Below are 15,666 nucleotides of genomic sequence, written 5' to 3'. Positions count from 1 at the left end.
AGGAGACAGTTTTAAACACTGTCAGTGATAAACAATTAAGAAAGCACTGGAATATGTGCTTCATTGTGGATTCAACATAATTCTCTTTTAAAAAGGCATCTTTTTTTTCAAGGATTTGAGGAGCCACTAGTAGCCCTTTAACTGCTCTTTCTTATGTGCTGAATTGTTGCAATCTGAAATATTCCAGAGGCAAGATAATGCTACTGAATGAGGTAATGCTGCAAAGATGTAAATGGAGGACATGGGTGATACAAAAGAACAATCAGTTCTTTCTGCGCTATTCTTCAATCAATAAATATTTAGCAAACACAGCGTGCTAGCTCTATAATGCATTTGGAAAAGTGAGTCTTGCAGTAGGTACATACTATAAAAATGGTAACAAGGTTGGTTCTGCAAGGATCAAGAGGGGATAAATACTTTGCTTTTGTTACTTAAATGGACTTGGACTTCTTGGTCTCTCAGCATGAGAGAATAATACCTTCACAGTAAGCGCATGCCAAAACACAATTAGATGTATATTCTGTGCATTAAATTTACCAATTTAATCTCTGTAGAGTTACTGTTTTAGCTGGAATGTCACCTGTTTGCAACAGCTTTTTCTTAGCTAATGGGAAGTTATTCTGTAGCAGTTTGAGATTTGTTTTTGTCATTGTGTTTTTTCAGAATTCCTTTTAGAACATTAAACAGTGGAAAACCAGAAACCACATGTGCATGCATTTAAACAGGGCAGAACACATCTAACAGCATGCATGGGGAATTCTTAACGGCTTTTCAGCCACTGTGACTATGCCAAGCATGCCTGGTCTTCATATGGCCACCACTAGGAAGCTTGGAGGTGCTGCATGTGCTGATAGAGCAATGATCTTGGAACTGAAATTCAACTCCTACTACTAATTACTAGTTTGTATTTAGCTACTAACTCCAGACTGACTGTATGTGAAGATCATAGCCCGGTTGTGTATGTATTTTGGAGACCTGGTCTTGGCTGGTGAAAAACTACCAGCGGTAAGTAGGTTGAGAGCTCTGTTCATAACCAGTCTTTGCCTGGGTGACGAAATGGTACCTTTTGGAACTTATAATGAACAAATAAGCTACTTATTTGTGTTGTGGAGTGAAATTGGTTTTAAAAGGGATTATATGAAGTTGTGGCTTGTGATAGCAGGATAGTGGATTTGTGAGCTAAGCACTCTCTTCCTGCTAGGTAGATTTTGTGGTTTTTCTCATCTGGGACAGTTAGACAAACTGACTTGGTATCAGGGCTCATGCAGGTTGAGTTTATTTTCACATTTTTCTGCCCCAGTACAGTACTGTGAAGTTAAAGGCATGATTATTTATTTTAAACGGTGCTTAATGAAATAAACACATAGAAATAAAATCTACCTTTCGGACTCATTTTGACCTAATTGTGTCCAGTTGATGTTCAGTCTACTTAGTACACATGGGACGGGCAGTCTGTCTGCCCTTTCCAGCCTAGGCAGAGGGAAAGCATTGCAGGTAATTATGTTGTTTGCCTGAAATCCCAACCTTTGTGTAGTTCAGCCTGAAAGCTGCATGAGAGTTCTTCTGTCTGCAGTGGTGTGCTGTAACTCTCAGTGCAGTACCAGTAAGGATGGATGGCCGTGAAAACCAGGCCCCACTAAGAAGCCAATTATTTTTGGCAACTTGTATACCAAAGTAACTGGGATGTTTACAGCTATGTTTGATATGATGGGTTCTGTTCTAGAGTCCTTTGTAGGACGTGATCTTAAACATTTGGTTCAGCCCACATCAGAAAAGGGTGCGCTTGCATGGTAGTGTGATTTTGTACAGCTTGGGAAGCACTGAGGGTCCTTCTAGGCAAGACCCTGTGAAAGAGCAGGATCTTAAGTTAAGGGTGCTGGAATATGTAAAACTGCTAGAAACCAAGAAAACCAAAGTAGCCCCAAGACTGCTCCTTCAGGAATAAGGGCTTTGTTTCTGTGGGAATCTCATTGGTGAAGGCAGACAGCCTCCTCGCGTGTTGTCTCCCATCTCCCTTTCCTATGTTTATGTTAGAAGGGACTCTTCGTGTCAATGTGAGCTGTGTGGCCCAAAATGTGTAGGTGTCTCAAGACCCCAGATGACTGTGCTACATATAAGCTTGTTGTGATACTGGGGGAGTATTTTTTCACTCTGCATTGAGGTAAAGCAGCCTAGCAGCACTTGGAGCAGGGCAATAGTACCACCCCGAAGTGCTGTGGTGATCCCGCTCCTCTGCAGGGACTTACGCTGGCCACAGGGCACCAAAGACCAGGATAGCTCAGGGTGCAAGAGTGTGTTGCCCTCCAGGGTCTGTCCCTGTTCAGGCACTGTTACAAACTGCAGGGACCATGACATTGCTTAGGAATGTCAGGCAAAACTAGCTTTCAGGGCTCAAGTCTGGTCTTGTGCTTCGAGACCTATGTCCCTTTTAATTGCAGCTCTCTCTCCTTTTCCTTAACAGGGGAAAGTGGAAGTGGAGGCTGGGAAAGAGGGGATGAAGTTTGAAGCTGGTGCTTTTTCCTACTATGGGGTGATGGCCCTCACAGCATCACCAGGTATGTCCTCTTACCTTCTGCTTCTGGAATGCACTCCTGCACAAGGCTGCCTGTCCTGTGAGTGTGGCGGGAGGAGGCTGCGCAGGGCATCCCCCCGCCGTGTCCACGGGGCTGATGTAAACGACACCTCCTTGCCAGTGAAACTGCCTGCCTGGCACAGCGTCCCTGCGAGGGGCCCGGGCCGGTGGTGATGCTGGCGCTGACTCTGAAACCCAGCGGCTGGCAGCGGTTTGCCAGCTCCCGGAGGATGCGAGTGTTGGCCTTAGCGAGTGATGTGTTTGGTACTGGAGGACAGCTTTGTAGTTTTGCTCACGGTAGGGTAACAGGGATTGAATTAACGGGGATAAATAATGAGTGGCAGAGGGACATCTAGTGGTGCAAAGTACAAACGCCCGGTTAGTTTGGGGATGGTTCGCTTTACCAATCTTGTTTCTAAAGCTGTCTTGAGGAAAAGAAAAGGAGGGCAGCGGCGCAAGAAAAGCGATTGCTCCTGTCAGCTTGTGTGGAAATGTAACCAAGAAATCGGCAAGGGGGGAGAGCTGGTGCCCGAGGGCGAGGTGTGAGCCAGTTCCCGGCACACAAGCAGTAGCCGCACAAGCCACCACCTCACAGACGCAGGGTGGGGGACTGTCTTATAATCCACCAAGAGTAGGCTCCAGTGCTGTATTTCAGCATTTGGTGATGTATTTTGGTGCCAGCAGTGTCACTGCTAAGATCTTGACCTCAACTGGGAATCCACAGCCCTGCTGGGGAGAGCTGGGGTGCTGGTGCTGGCGTTGGCCATCTGCTGACCCAAAGCTGCTTGCTCAGCTTCAGGAAGAGATGTTTCTCATGCTGAAATCGGGTCCTGCTGTCGCAGCAGGGTTTACATTCCACTTGAGAGGCAGCTTGTTTTAATTGTACACTGAGGAGCACTCCCTTTACGTATGTGTACCTATGTGTATGTACATTAGCGAACGGCGTTGGAATGAAAATGATGGTGTAAGTTATGAGTATAGCCTTATTAAACTCTACAGACAACAGCAGTTCTCTTGGATGTGTGAGCTCACTTTTACAGGCAAGACTAATTCTTCCTTAATTATGTGCACTTTAATTTGATCAGTCTAGCTTATACCTTTTGAGGCTTGACAGATTTGAAAGTGTGCAGAGCACTGGGTGGATTTTATCTGAGTGATAGCAGCAGTGTTCACGAGGAATCACGACGCACATGTGTACACCTGCATCATACCCTCAAGCTTCACAGCTCAGCTTTTGCAATATGGGCCAGGTATGGAGCTGGGTTAGGCATGGTCACTCCTCCTACCAGACCTACACTTGGCAATCACTTGTGGCATCTCTGTTTTGCCAGCATTGTGCCAGCATTGTTCAATTTGAATGTTTTTATGTGTTTCTTTTTTTTGTGTTGCTAGCCCTCCCCACAACCATGCCAGTTGCCCCAAGTCCTGTGAGGTCAAATGACCTCTTCTTCGCGTGCCCTGAAATCCATCTTGGATTTTGTCATGTCAAACTTAAGGATATGCACTATTTTAAATTAATCTCGGCCAACCGTGGATTTGTTTACCTTTGACTGGTTGGCTTTTACCAGTAGCAAACCCCTCATTTTGCTGACTTTCCCTCCAGGTTTTAGAAAATTTGTTTTATGATGTCTTGCAGAATCCTGAGATTTCTGTTAGGATGAGCTCATAAAAATAAATTCCTGTTGCTCTGTGTAGACAGGCAAGCTCAGTGAAAGTATAAGTCATTGCAGAACAAGAGAAAACTCCTGCTCTTCTCTGTGTCCTAATTAGACTTCATGTGCCTGCTCTCCTCACCTGGCATGTGAAGTCAGTAACAGGAGAGTAAAGCATTAAAAAAACCCCAAACAAACCAACCAAAAAAACCAAAACAAAACCCCAAAACAAACCAAAACAAACAAACAAACAAAAACAGAGTGAAGCTTTTTTCTTTAACTATGGCTGGGGAGGGATTTGCAGTAATGATGAGCAGTACGGTACCCATCCTGACAGGGATGAGCTTGGAGAATCACAACATCGCTTGACATTTTACTGAAAACTTGAAGAACTATGAAGTGTCTTTTGGTTGTATTTCTATTTTTGTCTGACTCCCATGAGAAACAGCACCCGTGAAAGCTTTCTGGCTTGTTTTAATTCTTTGCCTTCCAGGCTGGAGTGGGCACCACTGCTCCTTTTGAGCTATTTTAAAACTGAGTGTACCTTGATGGACTGTTCTGTGCTGGATAACCATTCAAATTAGCAAATGAAAATTGCTCACTTCACTGTAATTCCTTAGGCTTGTTTTTTTGGTTTATTCCTGAAATTGTTTAATTGTCTTTTTTGTTTTTGCTTTTGTTTTAACCCTTTACTTTTTCACAGTTGATTTGCACTTTTGGTTTTAGTTCTTCAGTGTGTGAACTGGCTCCTTCCCCTGTCGAGTGTGGATAGCTGCCGCCTTTCTGGTCGTGATCTCATCCTTTTTCTCTCCCTCTTCTAGTTCCCTTGTCCCTGTCTCGTACCTTTGTTGTCAGCAGAACAGAGTTGTTAGCAGCAGGTTCTCCAGGTAAATCCGCATGCTTCTATTTTCACCATTCTTGTGACTGCCCTGATGCCATAAAAAGTCAGCTGCAGTCTGTATTTATCTGACCCCTTTGCTCGTTAGGGAGAAGTCCAGCACAGAGTTATGCCTCGCAGGTAGGTATCCTGAACTTTCGTTTATGGTAACTGGTAGCAACATGACAAAGTCATCAAAATGGGAAGAACTGAAAACACGTTGAAGAAAATGTGTTTGGTAATGTGTACTTGTTATTGTTTCTCATATGTATGCTGGTGGAAAATTAGGAGGGGAGATTTTTTAAAAGAAGGTATTGTCCCCCAAGCTGAGGCTTAAAAACTTCTGAAGAAAATGCATTTGGCAGAGGAGAATGTCTGCTGCTAAACTGCCATAAAAGGAAAACTTCTTTAATGAAAGAATTCTTACATTCTCATACGGGTAAATTCTATGGTTTGTATACAGTCTGGCCATTTCAATTCCTCAAAAGCTTTGAGCTTTCTCTCAGTGAGGTTAGTGCCGTGGACCGGCACAGTGATTTACTGAGTGGACAGATTTGCAATGGAATGTGCAAGAAGGTTGTGGGACCTCCTGTGGCGTTTTCTGGTTCCCATTTTGCTTAAGACCTTTCCTTGCTGAATAACCAAGTTGACTGACACAGAAATCCCTTTGGAGAGCAGAGACCAAGGAGGGAACAAATTGGGCCAAAAAGAGCTCTGAGATGTGGTTGAGCAGTTGGAAATTGGGAAGGGTCAAGAACTGAGCTTTGCAGACACTGCAGGCACAGAGTAGTTGAGAAAAATGGAAACCCATCAAGAAAGTCTGTAGGAAGAGCAGAATCCTAAAATAGTTTGGGCCACAGTGAACATATTTCTTCCTTTTGAAGTTTTCTTTTTCAGATGAAATGTCTTTCCCTAGACCTAAAAGCAAACAAGATAATGATATGCATATTTAAGTGAAACATCTCCTAAACGTTAATACATATCATGCGTTTCATAAACTTTCACCATCTGCTTCCTGTATTTTCCCCCTCTTCTTTTTTCACTTTTGAAAATACATTTCACCATCAGTCCTTAAATTAGTCTTATGCACATTCCAAACAAACTACAGGTTGTTGCCCTGCAGGGGATTTTTCTCCTGCCCTGGTAAAAATTCCTGCTGTTAAACTTCAAAGAAGGGGGAGAAATTTAATCTTTCTTTAATTAAAGTACCTGATGACTTTCTTTTAAGCTCGGCAGCTTTGATTATCTTTTTTTAGCTTAGTTCTTTTGTTTTGCCAGGTCGTCTTTTTTTTTTCCTTTTGCTTGCTACAAATAAGTGTACACTTTGCACATGCAAGTTGTTTCCAATATAAATGCCAAGCATATTTTCATAGCTTCTTGCCCAACTGAAAAAAAAAAACCCAATAATGGAAAATAATAATGGGAAGAATCTCTTTTGAAAGGAACTGATATGGTAAGCCTGATCACTATGACAATGTAGTACCAGTTTTGATGAAACTCGGACCTTCTGCTGGGTCCTTCTAAAAAGGATCCTATTGTTTAACTCCAAATCATAATACAGTTGTATTGATGTTTGTCTTGTGGTTTGTGCTCTTTATCCCCTGTATAGAAAGGTGAGGAGTATGGGAAAACCTGGGTAGAAAAGATCTGTCCAGATCTGGGCTGGCTGCTAGGGGGCTGGCAGGGCGCTGTTCTGCAAGCACGGACCTGCCTGATATTCTTCTGTCGTCTGCCCTTTCTGTATTCTTCCTTCTTCATTAACTTCTCTTCTTCCCTCCCTGACTTGTACGTGGTCCAGAAGTGATGTCCTTTCCCTCAGATTTCTAGTAATCATACTTTTTTGTTCTGTCCTTTCGTTTCACCTGTCCCTTTTTTTTTTTTGGTGTTAATATATGCTTTGTCATGTTGCTCTCTGTCCTTCTTTGTTTTTTATTAGTAATGTACTATAAGACCCCTGGTGAAAAGAAAGGGCAGATAGAAGTCACACTAGCGTAAAGCTGCTCCAGATGGAAACCTTTATCCCGAGCAGCAGTGATGCTGTTCTTGTCACCCACAGCCGTATTTTGTGTATGCAGGTGGGAAAGACAGGACAAATTCACTCAACCTTCACAGTTCCTTGTTCTCCAGTGGGAATTACAGCATCAAGCCCGGTGCGCAGGTAGAGGTTTGGCTCCTGGCAGCAGTTATTGCAGCCTGCTGTGGCTTTCAAGATGGCAAGTTGGTATGGAGGAAAACCTTGCAGGGCTCCGAGTGCTTCCCCCTAAGCCTGTAGTTGGTGTTGCCATAGGGACCTGCACTAATTCCATAGCACAGAAATGGCAGAAAAATTGCCAAGTTGTCAGAACCTGTATTTTTCTGTTCCCTTTTCTAAAATTGAAGGAAAGACAACATCAGAGGGATTTTAAGTGAGAAATAAAAAACAGGGCAATTCTGCCATGCATCTAGAAGCATCCAAAGTGTTAGGTTTAGGAAAGGCTGGATGCAGAGATGTAGAACAGGCTGTGTCATTTGGGCAAGGAGAGATTCTATTTATAGTGATTAAGTGGCAGAAGTAGAGTTGAATTTTAGGCAGCTTTTTTTTTTTTTTTTAAGAAATAAGTCTATATATAGAAAAGTCTTCAAAAAAGAATTTGAAAAGCTTGCAAGGATACTGTTGCCGATTTGCTCAAAGAGGCTTTGTATCTTAAGATTATATGAAAATGATCTTTCAGCTGAGAATGGGGGTCATGTGGTGAGTTGCATAGTTTACATCAAGTTTCAGTTTGGGCTGGCTGAATGAAACTTAACTGCACTAAGATCCAAAAATTCACCAGTCCCAAAGACAGGTCTTTGATCAGTATGTACTGTGTGTGCACCCAGGGAGAAGCCCATCTGCAGGAGGGCTTGGGATCTCTCTTAGGATGCATTTCTGCCCTCCTGTCTTCTGGGTCACTGTGTGGGTGGAAGCTAGGGATGCAAAATGTCTGTGGCTTCCTGACAGCACGTTTCCTTGAGATAAACTTTGGCCAATCGCACTCACAGGGGACAGCTGCAAGGTTTTCAAATGAAACCCTGCAGGGCTTAAAGGCCAGTGTTGGAAAATGATGACTCTAGTCTACTCCTTTCCTGGACACAGATTTTTCTCTGTAGCATGAACTGTTTTCCCTGTTTTGCGGGCTGGCATGTACCACATGGAGCTTGCTCTCCTTCATTGAGTTTTTGTCCCTTCAAGCACTGGGAGGTACTAGAGGAAATGTTGAAGTAATCATCACGCGGACTGCACTCTGGTCCACTGAGGACTCTGTCACTCTTCTGATTTTGAAAATGTCTGCTCTAACTCAGGGAACATGGCATATGTAGGTACCAGGTGGAATAAAAGGGGGTAAGGGTTAGCTGGGACTGACTGTGGATGAAAGGTCTGGTATGGAGTTACAATTATAAGTCATTAAGGAAAAAAAAAAAAAAAATCTATTAAGCGTGGTCTGACTATCTAGAGCTCCTGTAAGGGAGCCTTGGGAAGTTACCTTTCTCTGGTGGTTACCACTCATCAGCTGAAGCACTGTGACCGACTGTACACAGGGCATGTCCATTGCAGCATAAACAAAACCAGGTTTGTTTAAGGCATACTCAGTGATGTCGGCTACCAGCTCTGGACTCAAAATGTACTCTTTTTCAGGGTAATTTGGCTGTTTAGCTGTATGTCTAGTTATGAGTGGATTAAGTATCTGCAGTTCTTTTGTGCTACATCATGATTTATTATATCCCTTTGAAACTGGTGACTTCAGATCTTTTCTACTTGATTTAAGAAATCTCTCGCTCTTGCCCGTTTCTCAGCTGAAAACAAGTCTCCACCTCGGCCCTGCGGCTTGAATCACTCAGACTCTTTAAACCGAAGTGATCGCATCGATGCAGTGACACCAACGTTAGGGAGCAGCAACAACCAGCTGAATGCTTCTTTCCTCCAAGTGTATGTTCCGGACTACTCAGTGAAAGCACTCACAGACATTCAGTTTGTCAAGGTAGGAAAAAAGCTGGAAAGGCCTCACTGGAAAGCTGGGCTTGGCTGGTAGGATGGAGAGCCTGGGGAAGGGAGGTCCCTCTAGATTCCTCTGTGATTAAACAGGATTATGAAAGCAGCTGTTTAAAAATCACTTTAAATTACTTTTTCCCAGTATCTGCTGTCCATTGATTTGTCTTCACTGTTCCTCTCGCTTAGGCTTGTAAGTAGGTTGGTCACAAGTTTCTGGATTTCAGGTCCCTTGAGGAAAGATTAGAGAAAATAACTTTTCTCTGCTTTTAGTCATGAAAGACATATCCTTGTGAAGCCTTTGGAGCCATCCGAAATGGAGACCCTTCATATCAGACAGTGTCCTTTTCTAAAGGATGAGACATTTTCTGTTGGTTGCAGTTTTTATTCACTTTTGATTTTGGTTTCAGTTTGGGGTTCTTGATTTTACTTTCCGACTTGTCATCCTTCTTCTGCTTGGAGAAGTCTTGGACATTTCTCTTTATCTTAACTTCACATGTTAGGCTCATGTCTCATACTACCAGTGAGTTGCTGCATGAATACAGCTCTGTCCCCCAGCATGGTGCATCCCACGCTGAAATGTGTGCGAGTCCTGTGGGATAGGAAATCTCGCTGAGCTGAGGAACAGCTAATGCTGGCAGCAGTTCCAGCCCAGCTGGGAGTCCAGGGAAGCTGACGTCCCATGGCCAGAAGTTGACCTTGATGCTTTTCTTAAATTAAGTGCACGTTCACAGTTTCTTTGTATGCAACTCAAATCATTCGTGAACTCAACTTCTGTCAAAGTTAATTCAATATTAAGAATGTGGAATAGAGTAGAAATACTAGAATGGATTTTGCTTTTGGAGTTGTGACCTGGTCCATCTGACTCCCTCCATTTCCAGTCCCTCTCTTTCGTTGCTACTGAAACTTAAGGTTTTCTAAAAGTCTTGTTTCACCTCTTCCACTTTTCTGCCTGCTGAGATAACCCACTGCTGTTGTAGCGCGTGGGGCTGCCAGTGCTCGTGCATCCTGCTGCCTGTCCTGGCTGAGAAGGCTGACCCGGAGGAGTTTACGGGGCTGGTTGCTTGTGGCTCTGGCAGGAATTCTCCCCTCTACCACCATATGCAGATACATGGGGCTATAGGCTTCCTTGCCTCTGGGGCATCATGGGCAGTAACACTCTGTGCTCTAGGCCAGCTCCTGTCATGACTGTTCTGCTGAGTGCAGCCAGCTCTTGCAGAGACCAGTGGAAGACTTCATGGGTTGCTAATTTGGACTCATCTCTATGGAGATCCCAGTCTTTCCTGGAATCGAATGTCCTTATGTATCAGAATAAGGCTGTAGCTCCTGCTGCATTTGCTGGCCTAGAGAAGAGTAGTAATGGTTGTACCCTCTGGCTGTATAGGGACTCTTAGAGCCTCACCAGGAGTTCGCTGAAGTTGGGAGAAAGACTTCACTGAACTCTGGTTCTGGCCTAAAAATGTGCATGGTTAGAAGGAAATGGAGATCTGATTTTAAAATCACTGCATAGGAATAAATCCCTGCCTTTGAACAGCATGGTGATTGCACAGCTCTGTGCTTCCACCCTGTCTGGAAATGTCACCGTGCTGTGGTGTTGAGTTGGGATGCTCTAGGCTTGTAAAGCGCAGGGATGTTTTATAGAAACAGGTAAACAGGGACTGAAGTGTGATCATCTGGAAAGGGAGGGCACTTTTTTTCCTCAGTGTGTCCCACAGGAGACACAAAAGTGTGACTGGCTGTTTTTGTTCCTTGCTTCTGTTCTTGGAGCAGATCTCAAGACAGCAGTACCAAAATGCCCTGATGGCATCCCGGATGGACAAAACACCTCAGTCCTCGGACAGTGAAAACACTAAAATCGAACTGACTCTTACGGAGCTGCATGATGGTTTGCCGGACGAGACAGCAAACCTGCTGAACGAACAGAACTGCGTGACTCACAACAAGCCCAACCACAGTATGCACAGTGAAGGAGCCATCTAGGAGCTGACTCCCCACAACCCACCCATCCCATCTCCTCAGCAGGACCAGCCCTCGCTCCTTCCTGCCTCCTCCCCGAGTGTGAACACCGTTAGTATGTGCTTGCAACACTGTGCTGCATCCAGTGTTCTGAGACCAAAGACTTTTGCGTCCGTTCTGGGAGCAGAAGAGGAAGAAACAGGAAGAAAGGAGCAAAGAGCAAGAGAGACTAAAGCCCCAAGCGTACTTTGGGAACGGTGAGCCACCCTTGAGAACGATGAAAATACTTCTTGTAAAGTAGAATCATGTTTATTTTTTATCTGTATTTTTGATCCTTGTTGGGTTTTTCTTCCTCAAACACATATGGAGAAGTTTAAAAGCTCCTCCAGTTATTTTTTCAAGAGAGATCATGTTTTTAAAAAGTATTTTGCAGAGTTTTAAATTGTTTCTGTCCCTCCCGAACCTCAAATGGGCTCTGTCGTGGTTTTGTGAATTGGCTCCAATGTCCTTAGGCCTCTTTTCACCCTTCTCTGGTCCTTTTTGCTGCCCTGTTGAAGAAGTTAGTAACTGGTACTTGTATGTTATTTGTGTCCTAAGAATGAGCAAGCTTCAAGGAACCTCTGGTTTCAGCCACCTGGAGGGCCAAGGGATGAGTATTATTACATTCTTCCAGTTAAGTTTCAGGGAAGGAGTTGTTACTTTGGTATTTAGTGATCTCTCAAATTTCAGAAGGTTTCTTTCTAAAACAGGCAAAAGCGTTGTTACACTTACAGTTTTGTAACCTCCAGAAACTTTGCGTATGTTGAAGATGATACTGGGGGGAAGGAGTTAATTAGCAAAACTGCAGTCTCGTGAAATGAAAGCCGGGCGTAATTTTCCATAGTGAAGTAACTGGGTGATTTTTCATTGATGTTCCTGACAATTGTGTGGTGAAGTAATGTGCACACCCCAGAATGACAAGCTTTTAAGCACTCGCGTGCTGTAGCAGTCTGCGCACTGTTACCTTGGCCAGAGCAGATGTGCAGTCTTTGCTAAATAACAGAGAACATCGGTCCCCATCCACCCTTCAATCTCTAGTATTAACACAAAAGATGCTGCTACAATTATGCCCAAAGTACATCCTCCAGGTGACAGTAAACCTCTGCCAGCGCAAGGATGGGCTCTGCTGAGGGGTCGGGACCATCCTCTCCTCTCCAAGAACTGAAAAAACTTTCCAGACATGAGTGTATTGCACTTCAGGGATTCGGAGAGGTTAGTTTCCAGGCTGTTCCCAGCCACATTCCTTCCTTTGAGTGGATTTAGTGCATTTCCTTCTCTCTTGACCCTTTCAACAGCCATTTTAGGGATTACCGTGACAGCAGAGCAGAGAGCCTCCCACCCAGCTGCCGCTAGTGCAGGGCACGCTGCGTTGGGCAGCAGAAACCAATTCCTCCACCCCAAAAACCTGAATGCAGACTGGGTGCAAGCAAGAGGCACCCCATGGCAGTTGTGCATCACACATTCCCACTCCCACAGATGGAGTCTAAGTCCTCAAATGAAAATAAAAATGTCCCCTGCGAATCCTCTCCCCTTCCAGTGCTGTCTCAAACAAAATGTGAACGTTGCCCTCGGTATCTGGAGTGATTAATAAATCAGGCATTGCGGTTTCTCTGTTTCGAGACCCTTCCGTGGCCCCTGGCTATGTAGCATTTCCCTTCCTTTCTTTACACTCGAATAATCTTATCTGACCCTCAAAGAAGCCCCCAGCCCCAAATGCAACTGCCAGAGCTCTCTGTGCCTGCATGCCTGCCCCGTCTCTCCTGCTGGCGGGCTGGGGAAGGCACTTGCCGCAAGTTCCCGTGGTTCATCTTTGTGAATGGTGGCTGGAAAGGTGCAATATTTTGCTGCAGGATCTCCGCGCAGGAAATGGGAGTGCATGGTGTCAGAGCCAATTAGGTCTGCGTGTGTCTCTCCTCCTCTCTGTTTCGGCTTCAGAAAGCAGCCCTAATTTTTGCTGTCCTCCCTGATGGGAAAGGTGCGCTTCTTCCTTGGAGCCACCCATGAGGATGAAGTCCCCACAAGGGGGCATAGAAATTGCACGGTATCTGACTTGTGCACCCAGTGAGGAGGAAATGGGGCTCCCAAAACCTTACTCTCACATTTAGCTTTTTACTAACTTTTTTTGAGCCCCATCTAAAAGCATTTCCTTAGTCTCCATCCTTGCTCTGATGCGCACCAGGCCGCCACTGCCGAGAGCACACGGCTCAGCGCCGGCACAGGCTGACCTAAGCCCTGCTCATTCCCGGAGAGCTGCCAATATTGCACCTTTCTCACAAACCAAAATGTTGAGATGTTACAGCGTTTGTCCTCGGCGAGGGACTCGCCTCGCCAGTTTTTATCTAGCGTTGCTGAATGTAAAAGTTTGTCGGAAGTGTTTGACACAGTGGTGAACTTGAGATGCAGTATCCGTTTTGTCAAACCTGCCGGAGGAGGGAAGGCTCAAGTCAAGGCAGCTCTCTCTCTGGGACAAGGTTGCTCGCTGGATCTGACTTCTGCTTCTTATGGCAGGTTATGGATTTGTTTCAGTGTCTGTTTCCCTTTAAAAAAAAAAAAAAAAAAAAGGCAAAAAAAAAGCACCAATTTTTCCAACCAAAGCCATGTGATCCCAAAGCAAATACCTCCTGCTTCTGCCCATGCTGCACTGTTCCAAAATTTGCAGGCGATTTTATGCATGACTGGTTTTCATCATTTGTACAGATCCAATAATGGAAAATGACATAATTGCCATAAAAATAGTTGATTATAGATGTGTTTCATATGGAAAATATGTACCTGACCCAGAGGGGTTAGGAGCTGCTACTACTAATTAGCTTGAAGAACAAAGCATGGTCCTCTCCCCGGAGGGGAAGAAATCCAGTCTCCCTGTTCTCAGGGTATTTACAGTTTTACTGTTGAACAAATGCAAGGAGTTCCCAGCCCTCGTGGTGGGAACCATCACAAGCAGAGGAGCCCGGCGCCCAGCTCAGGATCGCTTCTGAGCCTCCAGACAGTGTTTGCCAGCACCGGGGCTTGGCTCTCCCGACTGCAATGGAGATGCCATGGTGTCTGAGTCTGTGCCCTTGCAGGGGGTGTCCTGCCGGAGCGGGTCTGCTTTCTCTGCCTCGCTGGCTGCCCGCCTGCATTCAGGTGGGCTCAGATGCCAGATGCGGTGCCGCAGTGCCATAAGGACACGTGGCAGGGGTGCCGGTCGTCGCTGCGGCGCAGGGCACCAGCTGGTGGCTTTGGGAATTGTTGGACTTGACCTCAGACCTTGGCAAGGCTTTGACTCGTAAAAAGGATACTGCATCTTCCTATGTCAACTCCTACTGCCGCCTTTGTTCCCCTCGTCCGTCTGCCTCTGGGTGCTGGCAGCGGGGTGGACGATGGCCTGTTGGCCGGGGGAGGCTGGGAGGGCATCTAGCCATGGTTTCTACTGTCAATACAATTTTGCACAAGAGTTCTTTGAAGTGAGGTTTTCAACACTTATATCTTAAATGCACAACTGTGAATTATAACTTTTACACTCCTGTTGGTTGAATTTCCTTTAAATGAAATGAACCTGAATCTGTTGTAACTATGATTTATTTTTTTTTAATTCTGTGTATTGCCAAATCTTTGTAAAGAGTGAAGGAATGTTCTTGCTTTCCAATGAGAATCTTTCTCCAAACGAGACTGACTCTGGTGACGTGGAGATCATATGAAGCACGCTAGTTCTGAGTGGAGAGGGGCTCAGGGTGGGCTTAGCAAACCAACCTCGGCCTCTCTGTAGACCCCAAGCTCAGACCCTCCAGAGTTTACAAAGCGCTTGTTGTTTTATTCCCAGCTTGTCCACTCCCTGAAATCCCTGTGCAGCTGAAGGCCGCTGCCCCAGAGGAGCTCAGGACGGGGTGTCCCGCAGAGGGACGAGGGATGCTGGCAGGGTGTCTGGGCTGGCCAGGGAGCAGGGGGGCCCTGAGGCTGGCGTGGCAGGACGAGGTGCTTACCCCATCCAATTGCACCAGCAGGGCGAGCTCCATGGGGCAGGTCCTTCCACTGCTCTCCACTTCTGCTCCAAACCTGTAGTCGTGTGTAGTTCCCTCTCACGCTCTTTTTGCCCCCCTCGCACACCCCTGCTCTGGACTGAGCGGGGATGGGATGATGCCAAGACCTGTGCGGGGCAGCTGGAGCTGGAGCTGGCTGCTCAGGTCTTGCAATTCTTGGGCCCCGTTGGAAGAGGGGTCAGCCACTCATTCACATTGTGCTCACTGTTCTGTTCCTCCTCTCTTCTCCGGGACTTACTCCCCTTTTCCTCACCACAGGGTTTTGTGTTTGTTTTTTTTTTTTTTCTTCTTTTCTTTAAGTGCCTTTTTGTGCGGGTGGAGCTGGCAAGAGTAGGAGTCTCAGGATATGGCCCTTTGCACTCACCTCAGACCTGGAGAAAGCTCAGGGGGAGCAGGGCGAGTTGCCCATGATGGCCCACAGACATCACCCGTTGCTGCTTCTCAGCCTTTAGGGCCCAGCTCAGATGAGGACGCGATTTTGGCACTGGTGGTGTCAGGCTCTGGCTCAAACCAGCTCAAAGAAAACCAAAGAGGTAGCTTTGTGA

At 45.6% G+C, this 15,666-nt stretch overlaps 1 protein-coding gene across 1 annotated transcript in view; it reads left to right on the top strand.

The window, feature by feature from the left end:
- CNNM2 (cyclin and CBS domain divalent metal cation transport mediator 2) overlaps nucleotides 1–13,644 on the top strand; it is a 121,179-nt gene extending 107,535 nt beyond the window's left edge. The window contains 4 exon segments of the mRNA XM_050898669.1: nucleotides 2,462–2,555; nucleotides 5,046–5,111; nucleotides 8,915–9,099; nucleotides 10,878–13,644. Coding sequence (XP_050754626.1) covers nucleotides 2,462–2,555; nucleotides 5,046–5,111; nucleotides 8,915–9,099; nucleotides 10,878–11,087 — 555 coding nt within the window. The 3' untranslated portion in view covers nucleotides 11,088–13,644.
- The last annotated feature ends 2,022 nt before the right edge of the window (nucleotides 13,645–15,666 follow it).

The sequence above is a fragment of the Gymnogyps californianus genome, chromosome 6 (assembly GCF_018139145.2).
Source record: "Gymnogyps californianus isolate 813 chromosome 6, ASM1813914v2, whole genome shotgun sequence".
NCBI classification, from domain to species: domain Eukaryota; kingdom Metazoa; phylum Chordata; class Aves; order Accipitriformes; family Cathartidae; genus Gymnogyps; species Gymnogyps californianus.
This window is presented reverse-complemented; position numbering and strand designations above follow the sequence as displayed.